We start from the raw sequence: 16,900 nt of genomic DNA on the forward strand, positions 1-16,900 counted from the left end.
GTGGCAATAAGGTGTTGTTACCACTTTGAGTTTATAGAGATGTGCACCATGAGTGGGTTATAATATTAGTAATACCAACAACAGTAACAAATAAAACATGTTAATAAAAGTTTTTAATGCATGAAATAGTGTATACATAAGCAAATATAAAAATTAAAAAAATATATATGTACAAATATCACAATAATATTGGCAATGTAATGTCACTCCATGACAGTTGTGAGCACTGTGACGTCAGTTCACAATAATATTGACCAATGGCAACGCAGCCAACTCTGATGATAATAAACTCCCTATTAAAATCGGAACTTGCAATATGAGTTTACAACCAGGAATGTCACAATTCAGAATTTTCTTTAGGACTGGTGGTAAAAAAAACCCAACCCAGTTAAATACCTATTAAAGGCATACTGTCACAGATTTAAGGACCTTATTTCTCTAAAAATGGATAATAAATAAAAATTACATTAACTGTTGGAAACCAAATCTAGCTATCGCATTACCTTAACTGAACCACGATGCAGTGAAATTCATGTCATCCCTCTCGGCAATTTTAGTTTTTGCCATAATTCAATTATTTTTTTACTAAATGTCATTAATAAATGGAGTATGGTGGTTATGAAGATGGTTGAATAAAGTACATTTAGGGACAAATTAAATTATTCTTGTTCAGTTAATACTCTGTTAGATCATTAAATAGGTCAGTGGTCTGTGGCAATATGCCTTTAAGCAGTTTTGATAGAACGTATTATGAAAAAGATAACATGCTAAGAAAAATCCAACAGAAAGCTTAATAACCATTTAAAACGCTGTATACCTTCGATCTTTCTAACGTGAAATAATTTCTGTGACATCCCTTAGGACGAAGCACGGACATTAATATTTATACGTTCTCAACTGACAAGAATCTTTCAAATCACAGCATGCCTATGCAGTGCATATACATTATAATTCTCTTGTTCAGGAAACGGAACAGTAGGCCAACCATTAAAAATAAAATGTTTGGTCCCAAATAAAACAACTGCTGTTCCTTTATGTACCACGTAAAGTTTTTTTTGTTTTAAATATAACACAACCAAACCATCTTGACAAAGATGTCTAAGGGTAGGGTAAATTTCACTGTAAGCGACTGTTGATATGGAATGTAAAATATATTATTAGGGCGGAAGCAATGTGTTCTGCATATAACAAAGTATTCTGGCTCAACATCCATCCCTCTGCCCACATCGTCTGTGATACATCCAGAAAGAGATGTGTTACTCGGACTGATGTCTAAAACGAGCGTCATCAGATGATTGCAACACTTGTAAAAGTTTTTCACTGAAGACTTTCACTCTTCCATCACGCGGCGGCACATCGTAGACGGTCGCAGAATAGAAGTATGGCACTGTTATGGCAATATCTTTGACAGATATCTGGTAGAAATCGATTCGTTGGGAAATCTAGAAAGAAAAGGAATAGTTGTATGCCACTATATACATGGAAAACATGTTGATAAAAAATACTTTGAACTTAGGTCAGGTCAGGTCATGGGGTTTAACGTGCACATTCAGAGCAAGCTGTTTTAGCGCACGCCTGTCATGGGCACAGGTGCCGGCCTCAGCCGGCTCCTCTGTCCAGGACAGGAAAGGGACTTTGAACTTTAAAATAATCTATTTAAATGCAACAAATCCTCTAAAAACATTCGAACCATTTCTCTCAATTGCGATATGGCTACTACAGTTCTTTCAATTGAGATACAGTTACCAGATTTTTGTTCTTGTTTTTTGTTTTGTTTTGTTTTGTTTTTTGTTATTTGTTTTCTTCTTCTTCTTTCTTTTTCTGTTTCTTTTTTTTTTACTAGTTACCAACAGGAGATTTTCACACAAAAGACTGTTACATGTTACTTTCTTCCTGTTGTGAAATTCCACATGGATTGAAAGCTAACATTTTTCATCCCATGTGTAGAAGCCTTAAACTCATGGAAATTGTGTTCGTCGGTTTGCAAAACATTTGACATTATTGAATGTCGTGTTACAAATATCTCTAAGTACAATCTCTTAAACGCTTGTTATTTGGGGTAGAAATCTTCGCACTTAGGTCATTCTGTGAAATATTAATCTAATCTGGAGCTTTGCTGAAATATCAAATTGGTGCTAGTTTAGAACGGATACTCAGATAAAATGACAGGTATGCATTACTGGTAAGTCACGTGTCTTTGTTATATCATTCTCAAGTATCTTATGATGTCGTAACTGATACACAACCACTGAGGTTTATCGTCTTTCCGCGCCTTTAAATACTTACTCATTATGCATAGTTATCAAAAGAAAAACATGTTCTACCCATATAAAATATACTGTCAAGATATTCAAGGATCTACTTAAGGCTTTTTTCTGTTCAAGTTTCGAACAGAGCGGATTTGGATTTAGCTCAGTTGGTAGAGCGCTCGCCTGAGGTGTTGTGGCCATCGAATCGAACCCACTCGTCGAATGCACTGAACCAGCGTCTCACGACTAGTATATATCATAGGCCGTGGTAAGTGTTGTCCTGTTTATGGTGGAAATGCATATAAAAGATCCCTTCGGACCCTTGCTGTTAGTGGAGAAAAATGAAGCGGGTTCCTAGAAAAACTGTGTTAAACTTACCAAAAAAATCGTGAAATCTATACAAAACATTTACAGCGTATGAAAATTGTCCAATTTTGTCTTACCTCGTTGTTAATGGGCTCGTTTATGAACCGAAACTTCCGCAGGTCGTTGTGACGCTGTCTTACGAGGAACCGGAAGTTGTGCGTGTGACGTCACCGAACGATCTTCTGATTCTTTCTGCAGCATTAACGTGAGAACCATCTTTTTAACGCTATCCATGTCTGTAACAACAACAAAAAAAGAGTAGTTTTAAAAGAATGTTAACGTACAACGTTTGATCTTAACATTATTGTCATTAGATGTTTCTGAGACAATAACATTCAAAGTTTGGAAGGAAGGAAGGAAATGTTTCATTTAACGACGCACTCAACACATTTTATTTACGGTTATATGGCGTCGGACATATGGTTAAGGACCACACAGATACTGAGGGAGGAAACCCGCTGTTGCCACTTCATGGGCTACTCTTTTCGATTAGCAGCAAGGGATCTTTTATATGCACCATCCCAGACAGGATAGCATATGCCACGGCCTTTGATGTACCAGTCGTGGTGCACTGGCTGGAGCGAGAAATAGCCCAATGGGACACTTACTGGGATCGATCCCAAACCGACCGCGTATCAAGCGAGCGCTTTACCACTGGGCTACGTCTCGCTCCCAAAGTTTGAAAGGAAACATAACATACATATATGAAGGTTTTTTTTAGTAATTGCTGTGGTTCCTAAATGGTTTGTAAATATTAAGTAAGTTAATAAAGTTTATAAAGCACGTCCCTCGGTAGACATAATTTCCAAAGAGGGGTTGAGGAAGAACATACTGTAAACACAGAAGACAAACGTATCTTGTGACGCATTTCTGGGGCCATAATTGTAGGGTACGGACGATTAACGCCGTTTGCTACGTGAGCTCTGACGAGTTTTCACGACATAATATTCACAAGTATGACACATTACGAGAAAATTATCGCGCCATGGTGACAAATGATTCATTTCGGAAACTCGTGACGCGCGCATTGCTGCAGAAGGTACTTTCTTACAAAAAAAACCCAAATAAAATTTAAAAATCACACGTGCAAATGCTTTTCGACACGTGCATTAATATGAAAAGTGCACGTAGTATATCTTCACAGTTAACTAAAGCCACCTGACTCATGCCATTCTCCCCCTGTCTTTAAACTGCGGCCATGACTTCGTGGCGACCCTGTATCGCGTTACGTACGACTTACATCGGTGTATGTAAGCTACAGGATGCTGTTGTGTGCGCTACACTAGCCGGTAAACACCGCACCGGCACGTAATCGGGCGATATATTATCACATAATAGCTCTTTAAATATCTATCATATCGCACGTTCAACAATGATGTTTTTTTAAGTCGAGGTGTGAGTCACCCGGCCGAGTTTCGGTCTACGACGGGGAACGGATGGGCCACCCTACTAGTCCTAATGTGCGTTCAAACGGCACGACTTGCAGTAACGATCTCTGTCGTCGGTTTGGATTTGGTCACGGTTTTTGAAAAAAGAAAGAAGAAAGAATACTAGTATGTTGTAACGGTTATGATCCTTTTTACAAGTTGTAATGCTCCACCAAAACATATGACATAGGTGTCCTCATAATACAATTTGATTTTGTTATAAATTTGTATGACAAATCGCTCTGTCATAACGCACCTTCTGGCTTTTATTTGTAGTTCATAAATGTTCGGTGACCAGTATCAGTTAAAACCATTCTGACCATATCTAATCATACCAAGAGCGAGAGAGAGAGAGAGAGAGAGAGAGAGAGAGAGAGAGAGAGAGAGAGAGAGAGAGAGAGAGAGAGAGAGAGAGAGAGAGAGAGAGAGAGAGAGAGAGAGAGAGAGAGAGAGAGAGAGAAAGAGAGAGAGATGTGCTATCATTTCTTTTAGGGAAGGACCATAAAATACAACCCATTGCTGTTAATTGTTAATAACAGTACTCTATACCATTGTAGAAGCGGGTTTCTTCTCTTTATAGATCTAGATATATGATGTCAGATAGCCCATAGTCGCTAAATAAACAACAAACAAGGCTGTTGTTGAACAGACTTCCCTACATATTAAAAGGTCAAACTAAACTAAAGTCTATTTATTTGCATATCATGTATTAAAACATCTTTAATTATTTATTTTTTAAACCATCTTGCTTTGTGTATAGCTCGACATGTTTGCATTAATCATGTGATTAATATCATATAAGATCATATCATTCATTGTATTAAATTCATACTCACATTTCTACTCAACACTATGAATGCCATAATTAATGATAATAATAGCAACCTGAGTACCTCATTGAGATTCCTAGCAATAGCTATTGTATTCACTTTAAGTTTTTTGTGTGACGCTGATGGATTTTTAAATATAAAGAAATAAAATTAATAGCCATGAAAACATTATTACGGATTTAATGCTCGAATAATGATATGTAGTTTAAAGCGAACAAACTGACGTTTTTCGAAGCGACATGTCGGTCGGTCGCTCGTGGGAAAACGCAAGGTGGATTACTTCGCGTGGCAACAGATGGGACAGTTAACTATTTTACGTAAACAACAGAAAGGAAAAAAATCAAAGCAAAATCTCTCCTAAACTTTTCGGTGCGAGAGAGGTTTTAAAGCTCAGGTGGTCGACCGCCCCGTCTGTTAGCGACCGGCGTGGGAAAGTATGCAGGTAGTCACTGATTAACGCAACATCGCCATCTGTTGGGCTTTTCGCGGCTCTTCGCGGCATTCAGGGCTGGGACTTTCACATGGCTCGTTCCTGCCTCGACATAAGAAGGGGGTACAATACCTCACTTGAACGCCATGGGAATCTTGACGGGTTAAAATTATGTTACCCGATTGAATGACCCCCACAGGAAAAATCGAGAGTTACGTGTAAACAGATCTCATTTAAAAGTCCGTTAAGACGACAGGAATGTTGTCGGCCGTTCGTGTCATGTCGGCTGTGGGTAGGTTATTTCAGGCGTGACGTGTTCGTGTTTATTTGTTGTCAAACAGTTTAGCGATTAGATTACCCAATAATTGCTAGTTTAAAGATGTAATATTTAAAATAATTTAAAAGTAAAACAAATACAGTATAGAAGGTGGTCTTAGGGTTATTGTGGTCCATAACAAAGAAAATAATTGCGACCTTTGAGATTGGAATTTTATTGAAAAATAAAATCAATGATGGATTAAAAAAAACACCCGATAAAACAGATGAAAAAAGAAAACAACTGAATTTCAAAAATATATTTTGCTTAATTTCCATTTTAGAAACAAATTTTTCGCATCCTATAACAATGATTAAAAAATCACCCAATACACAAATTTGTAGAATAGGGCCTACTCAAAATTATTTCTATTAATTTGTTCACAAATACAGCATTTAAAACCAAACTTTTGAGCTGTTTTTCAAATTTAATATTATTTTTCGACAATGCTAAAGGGTATACTATTATTCTGAATCTCACCATCAGGACTGTTAAACCTCTTCATAAACCTCTCGTGTAGAATGTCTATGTATTTCACAGCTTCTTCCACTATCGTCACCTACAAAATAAAATCAGGTCTGTTAAATAAATGTAACAAATAAAATACAAATTTTAAAACGTAAAAGTGAAGAGTCTAATACCTAGGTTGGATGTGACCTGTCTTCTGTTAAAAGTTAAAGTTTGATTTGTTTAACGACACCTCTAGAACACACAGATTTATTAATCATCGGCTATTGGATGTCAAACATTTGTCTTTAGAGGCTATTTCTCGTTCCAGCCAGTGCTCCACAGCTGGTGTAACAAAAGCCGTGGTATGTACTATCCTGTTTGTGGGATGGTGCATATAAAAGGTCCCTTGCTGCTAACTGAATAGTAGCCCATACCTCCCGCCATGGAACCGTGGAACATGGATCCATGGTGGGCGTGCCTGAACCATATATGGATAGGGGCACGAGAAAATAGTTCCAGTTCCAGTAGCCCATATGAAGTAGCGAAAGCGGCTTTCCTCTCTCAATACCTGTGTGGTCCTTAACCATATGTCTGACGTCATATAACCGTAAATAAAATGTGTTGAGCGCGTCGTTAAATAAAACATTTCCTTCCTTCCTTCCTTTCTTCCTTGTCTTTAGATGCAATTCCTTCTATTTTCGTTTTCTTCTTTGTTTTTCTCCATTAGATATGTGTTTATTTTTATACGCTTAATGAAAATTTATAAATGTATACAAGGTACCTTCATATCATAATCGATGGTGTTGATTTGTATACGGGGTCATTATATATTCTTTACACTTAAAAGTTTAAATGCATTCGCTGATCGTGTGTTTATTTATAATTAGTAAGTGAAATTAGAAAAAGAGCAGTGAACACGACCTAAGGCTGGCAAGTACCGAACTGGTCACATGAATTGGTACACCAACCTCGCTGATTTAGTGGTTAAGTCATCGGACATAAGGCTTGTAGGTACTGGATTCGTATCCCGGAACCGGCTACCACCCAGAGCGAGTTTAACAAATCAATGGGTAGGTGTATGTCCACTACACCGACTTCTTTCTCACTAACCACTAACAACAACTAGCCCACCGTCCTGGACACAGTCCAGATAGCTGATGTGTGTGTGTGTGTGTGTGTGTGTGTGTGTGTGTGTGTGCTCAGGACAGCGTGCTTGAACCGTAAACACGAAAACGAATTCGTGCCCAAATGCAAGCTTCTACACACACACACGCACACACACACACACGCGCACACACACACACACACACAATGTCGTGTTTGATTCAGTGGGGAGAAAACCACACACATTTGCCAGCACTCCACAACTGGTATATCAAAGGCCATGGTACGTGCTATACGGCCACTAGCTAATAGGAAAAGCCATCACGTGTTTCCCTACATGGACACAGGTAGGTACATATACATTCAATTATGGTTCAAACACGCACGTTTTGGGTAAAAGTAAAAACATATCCAAAACGAAAAGAGAAAGGGGGTTAATGGCGGGCTAAGGATAGTTTGGAATTGCTACAGAGCTGAGCGCATGAAACCTAATCGGATAAAACCACGAAAATAACCTCGTGACTCGTGTAGTTTCAAAATAAAAAGCCGAATTTACAAACCTGTTTTGTATTATACGCGAGTAGCTACATGTATCTACAATGTTTAAATACCTGCGTTTAAGAAAAACCGGTTTTGAAAATCCAGCCTCTGGCGTTAAGTGCATGTACAAATGTTTTCAATTAATCAAACTCGGTACATAATTAAAACAAAACACGTTTTTAAAAAATTGTATTTAGGCCTATATATGTTTCTTTTCACAAGCCATTAACTAAACAATATCAAGACATACAACAAATAATGAATTAATATCAAAAGCAGTAGTAAACAATACAAAAATAGCAAAAAATACAAAACAGTTACCATTACCGCGAAAATTGAAATTATTACTAATTAACCTAAGAGACAGAGGTCTAAATCCTGTGTCATGCACGTGCACAAACTCAAAGACAGTAAAACGACTCGTGTTCCCAACATAATTATACTGTCAGTGTGGTTTCCAACATAATTATACTGTCAGGATGGCTAAAGTCTCACAAGCCATAAATACTCGCAAACTGTACATATTGTCGTCTGCTTTATGCCGGAACACTTGCTGAGGAAGACAATACGCGCATCCTACGTAGTTCGTATTTCACACTGTGCGCAATGATACCGTTAACCAATCTGATTTTGCACGGTTGGGATTCCCCATTAGACATTTAAAGGCGGTCTCTCGCAAGTAACGACACTACCTGCGAAGATCGTTATGAAGGGGATCAGTCAAGCGTGACGCACACGCGGCGGAACGTTAATGACTCGGTGCTGTTTTCTCTATGACAGTCTCCAGGGGACGCATCAGCGCCAACTGTGGTCTTCAGCTGACACGAGCGGGACGCCAAATGTCACGAGCTCTCTCTCTCTTTTCTTTTGACGATCGTAAACTTGTCAGCACCTACCACCAGAACCACCAACTGGTGTGGGTGTCAGATAAGCGCCACCCCATGTTTCGGCAGAACACGAGCAAAAGTAATTATAACCAAGTATTCCAAATATTTGCTTCCTTTTGTTTTGAAGGTTGGGGGGAGGGGGGAGCTGAGAATTTGGACAGAATTATGTTATTGATTTCTAAAACACACTGCAATGGGATTTTTGATTTGGTGTTTTCATTTCAATATAGACATACGCGGGTATCTCCTATACTTTTCTACCCTTAAAACGCAAACCAAAGGACATAACTTCGCTGCCTTTGTTTATATATATATATATATTTAACGTAAGGGACGGTCCATAAATGTCAATGGTTTTCATAATCCTAACAATGTTAGGATTGGGTTTGACCCCCTCCCCCCCTCCCCTAATCCTAACATAAAAACATTGATATAATGTGTACGAAACATTGACCTTCGATGGGCCGATGTTTTACCTGAAAAGCAATCCGAACATGGCTTTTACCCCCTCCCCCCCCCCCCCCCCCCTTCCGAACATTGTTCGGATTGTGAAGCACATCGATATTTATGGACCGTCCCTAAATAGATTATAAATCCGTTGAATTCCAGATCTTTCTGGACCCGCCATAGATCTTATGTAAAGCGCTGCGGATGATGGATTAACATCAAACCTCACAAACGAACACGCCCTAAACATTCTTTGTACTGTACTGTTCTGTACCTAGTCTAATATAATTAGAAAAAAAAAAAAAAAAAAAAAAAAAAAAAAAAATCAGCAGAACACAGTAATCGCTAAGATAAGAACTTTTCCCTTTATATTTTGTGTGTGTGTGGTGTGTGTGTGCGTGCGTGCGTGTGCGTGTAACTGGCCCCTATCCTCCACTAGGAAAGGCCCTGAAGTCTTTAATAACTACTGCCAGTGTTTTTACCTTTGACGCTTTTTCTTTTTTGGCCACTGACGGCACTATTTCCCTCAGTCTTCTGTAAGCGTGTTTCCTCTGCATTCGAGCGTAACGACGTATGCACTTTTGCGCCATCTGACGGCGAGCGGACGGTCCGTGGGAACCTGTTCGTACATCGAGCATCTGTTGGATAAAAATCAAAGAATGGTCTCGTAAAAATGTTTAATTGAATACAAACGGCAATCACAGATGAAACACAAACAAAACGAGTGAGAAACGAACCAGCTGATAACTTCGTGATCAGCTGTTCGAGGTTGTTTTTGTTTTTTTTCAAAATCGGTGTTGCAGTTAGAGTAACATGTGGGCGGGAAAAAAAAAATCGAAAAAAAAAGAGAGGTTAAAAAAATTGCTCCTACCTTTATTTTTCGTTAGATTTTACCCACATTTTGTCCAGACAGAAATCTTGAAAAAACAATTACAATGGCATGGATTCCACATACTAGATGATAACCATGTCACCTGTATCGACTTCGCCGAGATCGCATAGGGCAAAAAGCATGTAATTTTGTGCCGGCTGCCATTCTGACTTTTTATGGAATATTCTACAAGAGGGGTGAAAGGATATGACTTAATCTAACAACCGTTGAATGTAATAACATGTTATGATATAAATACAAATGTGATGACGTCATATTATTTTATTATTATTAATAATATTATTTGATTGTTTAAAATGTTTAAAGATACCACAAGAGATCATTGATTTTCACCCCACTTGAAGAGTATTCCATAAAAAAAATAAAAATGGCAGACAGCAGAAAACTGCATGTATTTAAATGTAAACTGAAGCAAATGGTCCTTTTAATATTTTATCATAAATCTTCTTCAGCATAGATGTAAACATGACACGTCAATGGATATTACAGAGGCCAATTTAGCAAATTTGCAGAAAAGCGCCCCCCCCCCCCCCCCCACACACACACACACCAAAACACTTTATAACTAATATGTCCTATCGACAATATCATTGTGTAGGCTAGTCTTTGTACTTATTAATATAAAATACATCAGGCCCGTAGGAACTGGGATGGTGTGAGGGGAGGGGTTCTTTAAAATATTGCACATAATAACATATACATATAAATGGTGTTTATGGTTGATAAAAGGTTACAAACTGATAACCTATATCTGATTTGCAACTAGAGTCACGTAAACAAATTTATTCATCATTCACAAACATAAACATGAGGGCGTAACGACCCTGTATAGAGGGCGAAACGAACCGGTATGGGGACGAAACGACACGGGGCGATAGGGAATAAGGGCGAAACGACCTGATACCATTTTGGGACTCAAGATCTACGTTCACTCGCTCGCTCACTCATTAATTCAATAATTCACTACTCAAGCCCGCACTAAGTTGTGACTAACACTAACGCACTCATTCACTCATCGATGGATGAGCTGATATTGATGGATAAACAGACATATGATCAGGTAAATAAACAGTTAAACAAGTACACGTATAGGCAGGCAATTACCTAGCTCTGACCCTCCACACACACACACACACACACACACACACACACACACACACCACACACACACACATTTAGATCTACTGATATAAAAAGCAAACAGTAAATAATAATAATTTTTGTATACCGTATACAGGGTATTAGGTAGAATTTCATGTTGTGTACGCGAACCTATATCTAATTAAGCGAGCCACCCAGTGACCCACCCTCCCAGCTACGGAAATGAATAAGTACAACATGTTTTATTTAGCGAGCCACCCAGTAACCCACCCTCCCAGCTGCGGGAATCAATACGTACAACATATTTTGCACATCTACTGCGAAAAACCACAATTAAAAAGCACGTAGAAAACTGTAGACAAGTCGAGTATATTGCATTATATACTACTTTTGATAAATTATCAAGGCGATGATAAAATAATTTTTAAACATTCAAAATCGCACACTAGGCACGAGGCAAATTACATGCGGATGATGGCTGTTACCCGGAAAACTTACTGTCGTCTGGTATAAACAGATACAACAAGGAAGTTATATATTATTCCGCCTAAATATTGTTTAATACATTCTTTAAAAATGAACAGATCTAAATAAGGAAGTAAATGCATTATTCGAAAAAAAAAATAATAACAATTTTAATAGAAGCGATTAGATTTAAATGATTCGTCCAAGAAAATAAAAACGCAGAAATAGAATTCCAAAGTTGGAATAGAGGACTAAACCAAAAAATGCCAAACAGATATATGCACTGTTTGCAAAATCACTACATTCAAAATGAAATAACATAATTTAGCATAAACAACATGTGAAACAATTCTTGCAAATCAAACAATCGTACAATAATGCATTACCTTCCATGACAACCATTTGTATCAGTATCTTATGCTTCCCATTGTTACCCACCACCCTCCATCTGACCATTTCTGGAATAACCCAATTACTATTAATGTATGCTTAAATTAAACATTTAATGCTACGGTGATCATTTAAATAAATTTAAAAAAATAAATATTTGCATTGGAAATGCATTTCATAATAATTACAATATTAAATGTTTCTCTGGTAACACATGCGATGTACAACAATTATTTGTAAATACTCACATTTGTAGATCTGCTAAGTATCCGCACAGTAGGGTAAAATATCAAAAATGGAATACCAAACAGAGATTTAACCACAACGTAATATTTCGGATGAATGTGGAGAAAAATTCGACGTTTAGAATTTTATATCATCAACTGTGGCCACATAACCGCTCTTACTACGCCGGACAATATAGTTCTATATAGAAAAAAGACAATTACACTAAAAATATTCATGAAGTAACAGAAATGTGTTCGTATTCGAGTAGCAATTAGTAATTAATACACATTGCATACATAATTAGCATCCCACATTACAAACACGATTATTAAACATTAGCCGGTTTTCTGGTAACAGTCTGTATTCAATGTATTCATGCGTGTGAAATTCGACAGCCTGTTGGACTACTTTTCCCCATTGAGATTAGTTTTCTTGAATGAACTTCCCAGTTACGCGCGATTTCATCCGCCAACCATCTGACGCAAGTTACGAAGCCCAGTCAGAATGGTGGGAAAGGAGAGGAAGTTTGACAATGGTTAATGTATTTCATTCGCATCAAGGATTCGATGAAATATCTTCAGACATTGTTCAACCGAGGAACTCGTATAGTTAGCACAGGAAACGAAACGGAGAGAATGAAAAGAAAGAGCATGTGGTAGACGGCGTCTGCTTGTTTCGTTCATAAAGTTTACCTCTCGCGCAATTTATTGAATGAATGTGTTAAATAATCTTTCGTTGGTGGGATCTTATCACCTGTATGCTATATCTTAGTGAATACGTCTTTTTTATTTTTATTTTTTTATTTTTTTTGTAATGATAATTTTTCATTGAGATATTTTTCCGAATGGAAACCTGAACACCGTAATGTGTGTTATCCATCTGTCTGGGGCTGGCTGATATGGTAGGCAGTAACAAGTCTATACGAAGGCAAAGGATTTGAATAAGATTGAGTAGTGTTTTTTTTTATATTACAGGCCAGAACGCTGTAAGCAGGCGGACAGACAGACGAATTGTTTATTGTTGTCTGTCTGTAAGAAAGAAAACAAGAAATGTTATATTTTAACGACGCACTCAACACATTTTATTTTACGGTTATATCGCGTCAGACATATGGTTAAGGACCACACAGATACTGAGAGAAGAAACCCGCTGTCGTCACTATCCCACGGCCGTTGATATTCTAGTCGTGGTGCACTGGCTGCAACGACTATCTGTAAGCGTCTGCTCAGTACCCATGACCGTGCCTAACTTAAACTAACTTTGATTGAAAACATATTGTATTGCATATAATATATCCACACACACACACACACACGCACACACACGCGCGCGCACGCACACACACGCGCACGCACACACACACACACACGCGCGCGCACACACGCACACACACACACACGCACACACACACACACACACACAGAAGGACAGAAAAGGAAATAAAAGAAATAAAAGTAATCGATTATTTAACAGTATTCATTGTTAACATTTTATCATTTCAGAGAGCCCAACTGTTAAGTAATAACAATATAACAGTAAAAATTAACAACAAATAAATAAATGATTCCGCACCACGAGATAAAAGTTTTCTTAGTCAAATCGTTGTGTCTGTTTCATGTATTTGTGAACATGCTCAAATATTTGTTTATTGGTATCATCATTAAACGTATCTCGGCCGTTTAATATTAATTGAAGTTTAATTGGTTCCAAACTAATTGAGGGTGGGGGAACAGGGTAGTAAAAAACAAAACAAAACAGGGCACATTAATACAGCTTTTTTTTTCACTAAGACCAAAAAATTACACTTTTCAACGTTAAAGGGACAATCCTGAGTTTGCTGCAACTTTTAAGATGTTATCAACTAACAGATCCTTTATAACGATTGTAATTACATATCAATTATATTTTTCTACATAAAATACTAGTGGCTGTATATTAAACGTGTTTCTGATCGTTCTAATATTTTTACTAGGTTAATTTTCATTTTATTTCCTAAAATATTATTTTTTCGTACGTACAAAATTATTTGAAGACAGAATCCAGTTTGGGGTTCTTACAAATATTTCCGACAAATAAACTATTTTACGATTAAACTTACATATTAAATATATTTTCTTGTTTAGAATATCAGTGTCTGTATATTCATTGTGTTTCTGATCGTCATAATATTTGTAAGAAGCCCAATATGGATTTTGTCTTCAATAATTTCGTACGTACGAAAAAAAAATATTTTAAGAAATAAAATGAAATTGAACCTAGTACAAATATTAGGACGATCAGAAACTCGTTTAATATACAAACACTAATATTTTATATATATATTTGATTTGTAATTACAACCGGGAAAAAGTATCTGTTAGTCGATAACATCCTAAAAATAGCAGCAAACTCAGGAATGTCCCTTTAAAGAAAGGTGCTGTCACTTTCCATAGGCGTGAGAATATGCCAGCAACTGGGGTGTGTGTGTGGGGGTGAGGGGTGGGGTGGGACTATGTATTAATTTGCCTGTTAGCTGGGATGGGGGAAATGTATAATCGTCAGATCCTATGCTTTCTTTCCGTCTCAACCTTTCATAGTCAGCCCTGGTGCTTATAAAACTCGAGACTCTAATAGAGTCTGAGACACTAATGCCACGACAACACCATGCCAATTGAAATGCGAGTGACGTCATTAGAGATTGAGTCTGGACTCTAAAAGGTTTATGGGCGGGACGTATCCCAGTGGTAAAGCGTTCGCTTGATGCGCGATCGGTCTGGGATCGATCCCCGTCGGTGGGCCCATTAGGCTATTTCTCGCTCCAGCCAGTGCACCACGACTGGTATATCAAAGGCCGTGGTATGTGTTATCCTGTCTGTGGGATGGTGCATATAACATATCACTTGCTGCTAATCGAAAAGTCGCCCACGAAGTGGCGACAGCGGATTTCCTCTCTCAATATCTGTGTGGTCCTTCACCATATGTTCGACGCCATATAATCGTGAATTAAAATGTGTTGAGTGCGTCGTTTTATAAAACATTCCCTTCCTTCCTTCTAAAAAGTTTATAAACAAGGGCCCTGGTCTAGTGGACTATAAATATAACTGTATGTAATAGCACGATGTTTGGCCCTGCGCGGGCGCGATATGTGAAAAATGGACGTATAAAACACTCACATGAAATCATTGCTATTCATAACCATACAATTGCTTTTTTCATGCGTCCGGTTTCTTTTTTTTTTGCGTTCCGCGCCCACACTGCGTCTAAGGGCGGGCCCAGTAAATATTTTAGGGAAGGGGCAAAGGGCAAAAGAGCACATGGGTCAACTCCTGAAAAGAGCACTTCAATTCAAAAAAATAAAAAAAGAAAGAAGAAAATTGTAAACAAATACTAAAAAAGGGCACTTGAATTTTTCGGGAGGGCACAGGTTTCCCTGGTCCCAACATTTGGATGCAACCCTATCGCCAGCTCCGTGCCAAAAAACCCCGCACAAATGGAACCTTTTTAGTGCAAGAGAATAGCCTGGAGGTTCTTACTGGGCTATCATAATAAAGGATGAAAAACACTGTTATGATGGTTAATATTTATTTAGTGGTTGTTATGCTGGGGGCTTGTGGTTTTTTCTATGGGTGTTATTAATGTCTCAGTGTAGTCTTCTGCCATATGAATGATATAGTAAAGGCTCCGAAATGCATCCAGTGTCACACATAACGCATTTGGTATGCAGGGCCGTACCTAGTCTAAAATAAGGGGGGTAGGGGCGGCAGTACAAAACAAAATCCAGACACGGTAATAAGACGTCATCTCCAGAGAGACAAAATGGATACTTTAAAACTAAAAAAAGAACTTTTGTTTTCTTTAACGACACCACTAGAGCAAATTTATTTTATTAATCATCGGTTTTTGGATGTCAAACATTTGGTAATTTTTACATATAGTTTTAGAAAGGAAACCCACTACATTTTCCCATTAGTAGCAAGTCTTTTGATATACCAGTCGTGGTGCACTGAACGGCCCCTTTTAAACTAAAAAAAGGCACTTTTTTGTATTTTTCTAGGTGTGCAACTGTCCCCCCCTCACTATCTCTTGGTACGACCCTGACCTGCAAGTGTTTGTTTCAGTTCCCTTTTTTCCTGAATGTTTTAGGTGCCGTTAAATAAGGGGGGAGGGGGGGGGGGGGATCCGTCTAGGATCGATCCCCGTTGGTGGCCCCATTTGGGCTATTTCTCGTTCCAGCCAGTATACCATGACTGGTATATCAAAGGCCGTGGTATGTACAATCCTGTTTTTGGGATGGTGCATATAAAAGATCCTTTGTTACTAATTGAAAAACGAAATGTAGCGGGTTTCCCCTCAAAGACTATATGTCTAAATTACCAAATGTTTGACACCCAGTAGCAGGGGCGGCACAGTGTATAAACATAGTGGTACGGCTCGTTGTTGCCAGATTCGCCTTTCAAATTACCCGTAAGGACATTTTCACAGATATAGCAAATATACCACCCTCCCCCCCCCCACCCCCACCCCCACACACACACACAAAGTGCTACGGCCATGCCGTACCTCTTTGAAAAGTGGTACGTCTGCGCCGCCCGAGAAGCCAATGATTAATACATCAGTGTGCTCTAGTGGTGTCGTTAAAGAGAACAAACTTTATAGGTAATTTAAATAACAGTAATAAGACATCATCATTAATGTTTCATGTGTCGTTAAATAAAACATTTCTTCCTTTCTTCACTAGACCAAGTGTTTTAATTACTGCGTGAAACGCCCAGTACCCACTGATTAAACAATTCGAAGTT

General features: G+C 38.2%; 1 protein-coding gene across 1 annotated transcript; it reads right to left on the reverse strand.

Annotated features, from left to right (window-relative positions):
* Window positions 1-539: 539 nt before the first annotated feature.
* Window positions 540-12,276, reverse strand: LOC121382176. The gene is made up of 5 exons (XM_041511697.1): window positions 12,143-12,276; window positions 9,529-9,684; window positions 6,099-6,177; window positions 2,693-2,851; window positions 540-1,442 (listed from the first exon to the last, which is right to left on the reverse strand). The coding sequence occupies exons 2-4, from the start codon at window positions 9,682-9,684 to the stop codon at window positions 2,700-2,702; spliced, it is 387 nt and encodes a 128-aa protein (XP_041367631.1). The 5' UTR covers window positions 12,143-12,276; the 3' UTR covers window positions 540-1,442; window positions 2,693-2,699.
* Window positions 12,277-16,900: the final 4,624 nt, after the last annotated feature.

The sequence above is a fragment of the Gigantopelta aegis genome, chromosome 9 (assembly GCF_016097555.1).
Source record: "Gigantopelta aegis isolate Gae_Host chromosome 9, Gae_host_genome, whole genome shotgun sequence".
In the NCBI taxonomy this organism is placed as follows: domain Eukaryota; kingdom Metazoa; phylum Mollusca; class Gastropoda; order Neomphalida; family Peltospiridae; genus Gigantopelta; species Gigantopelta aegis.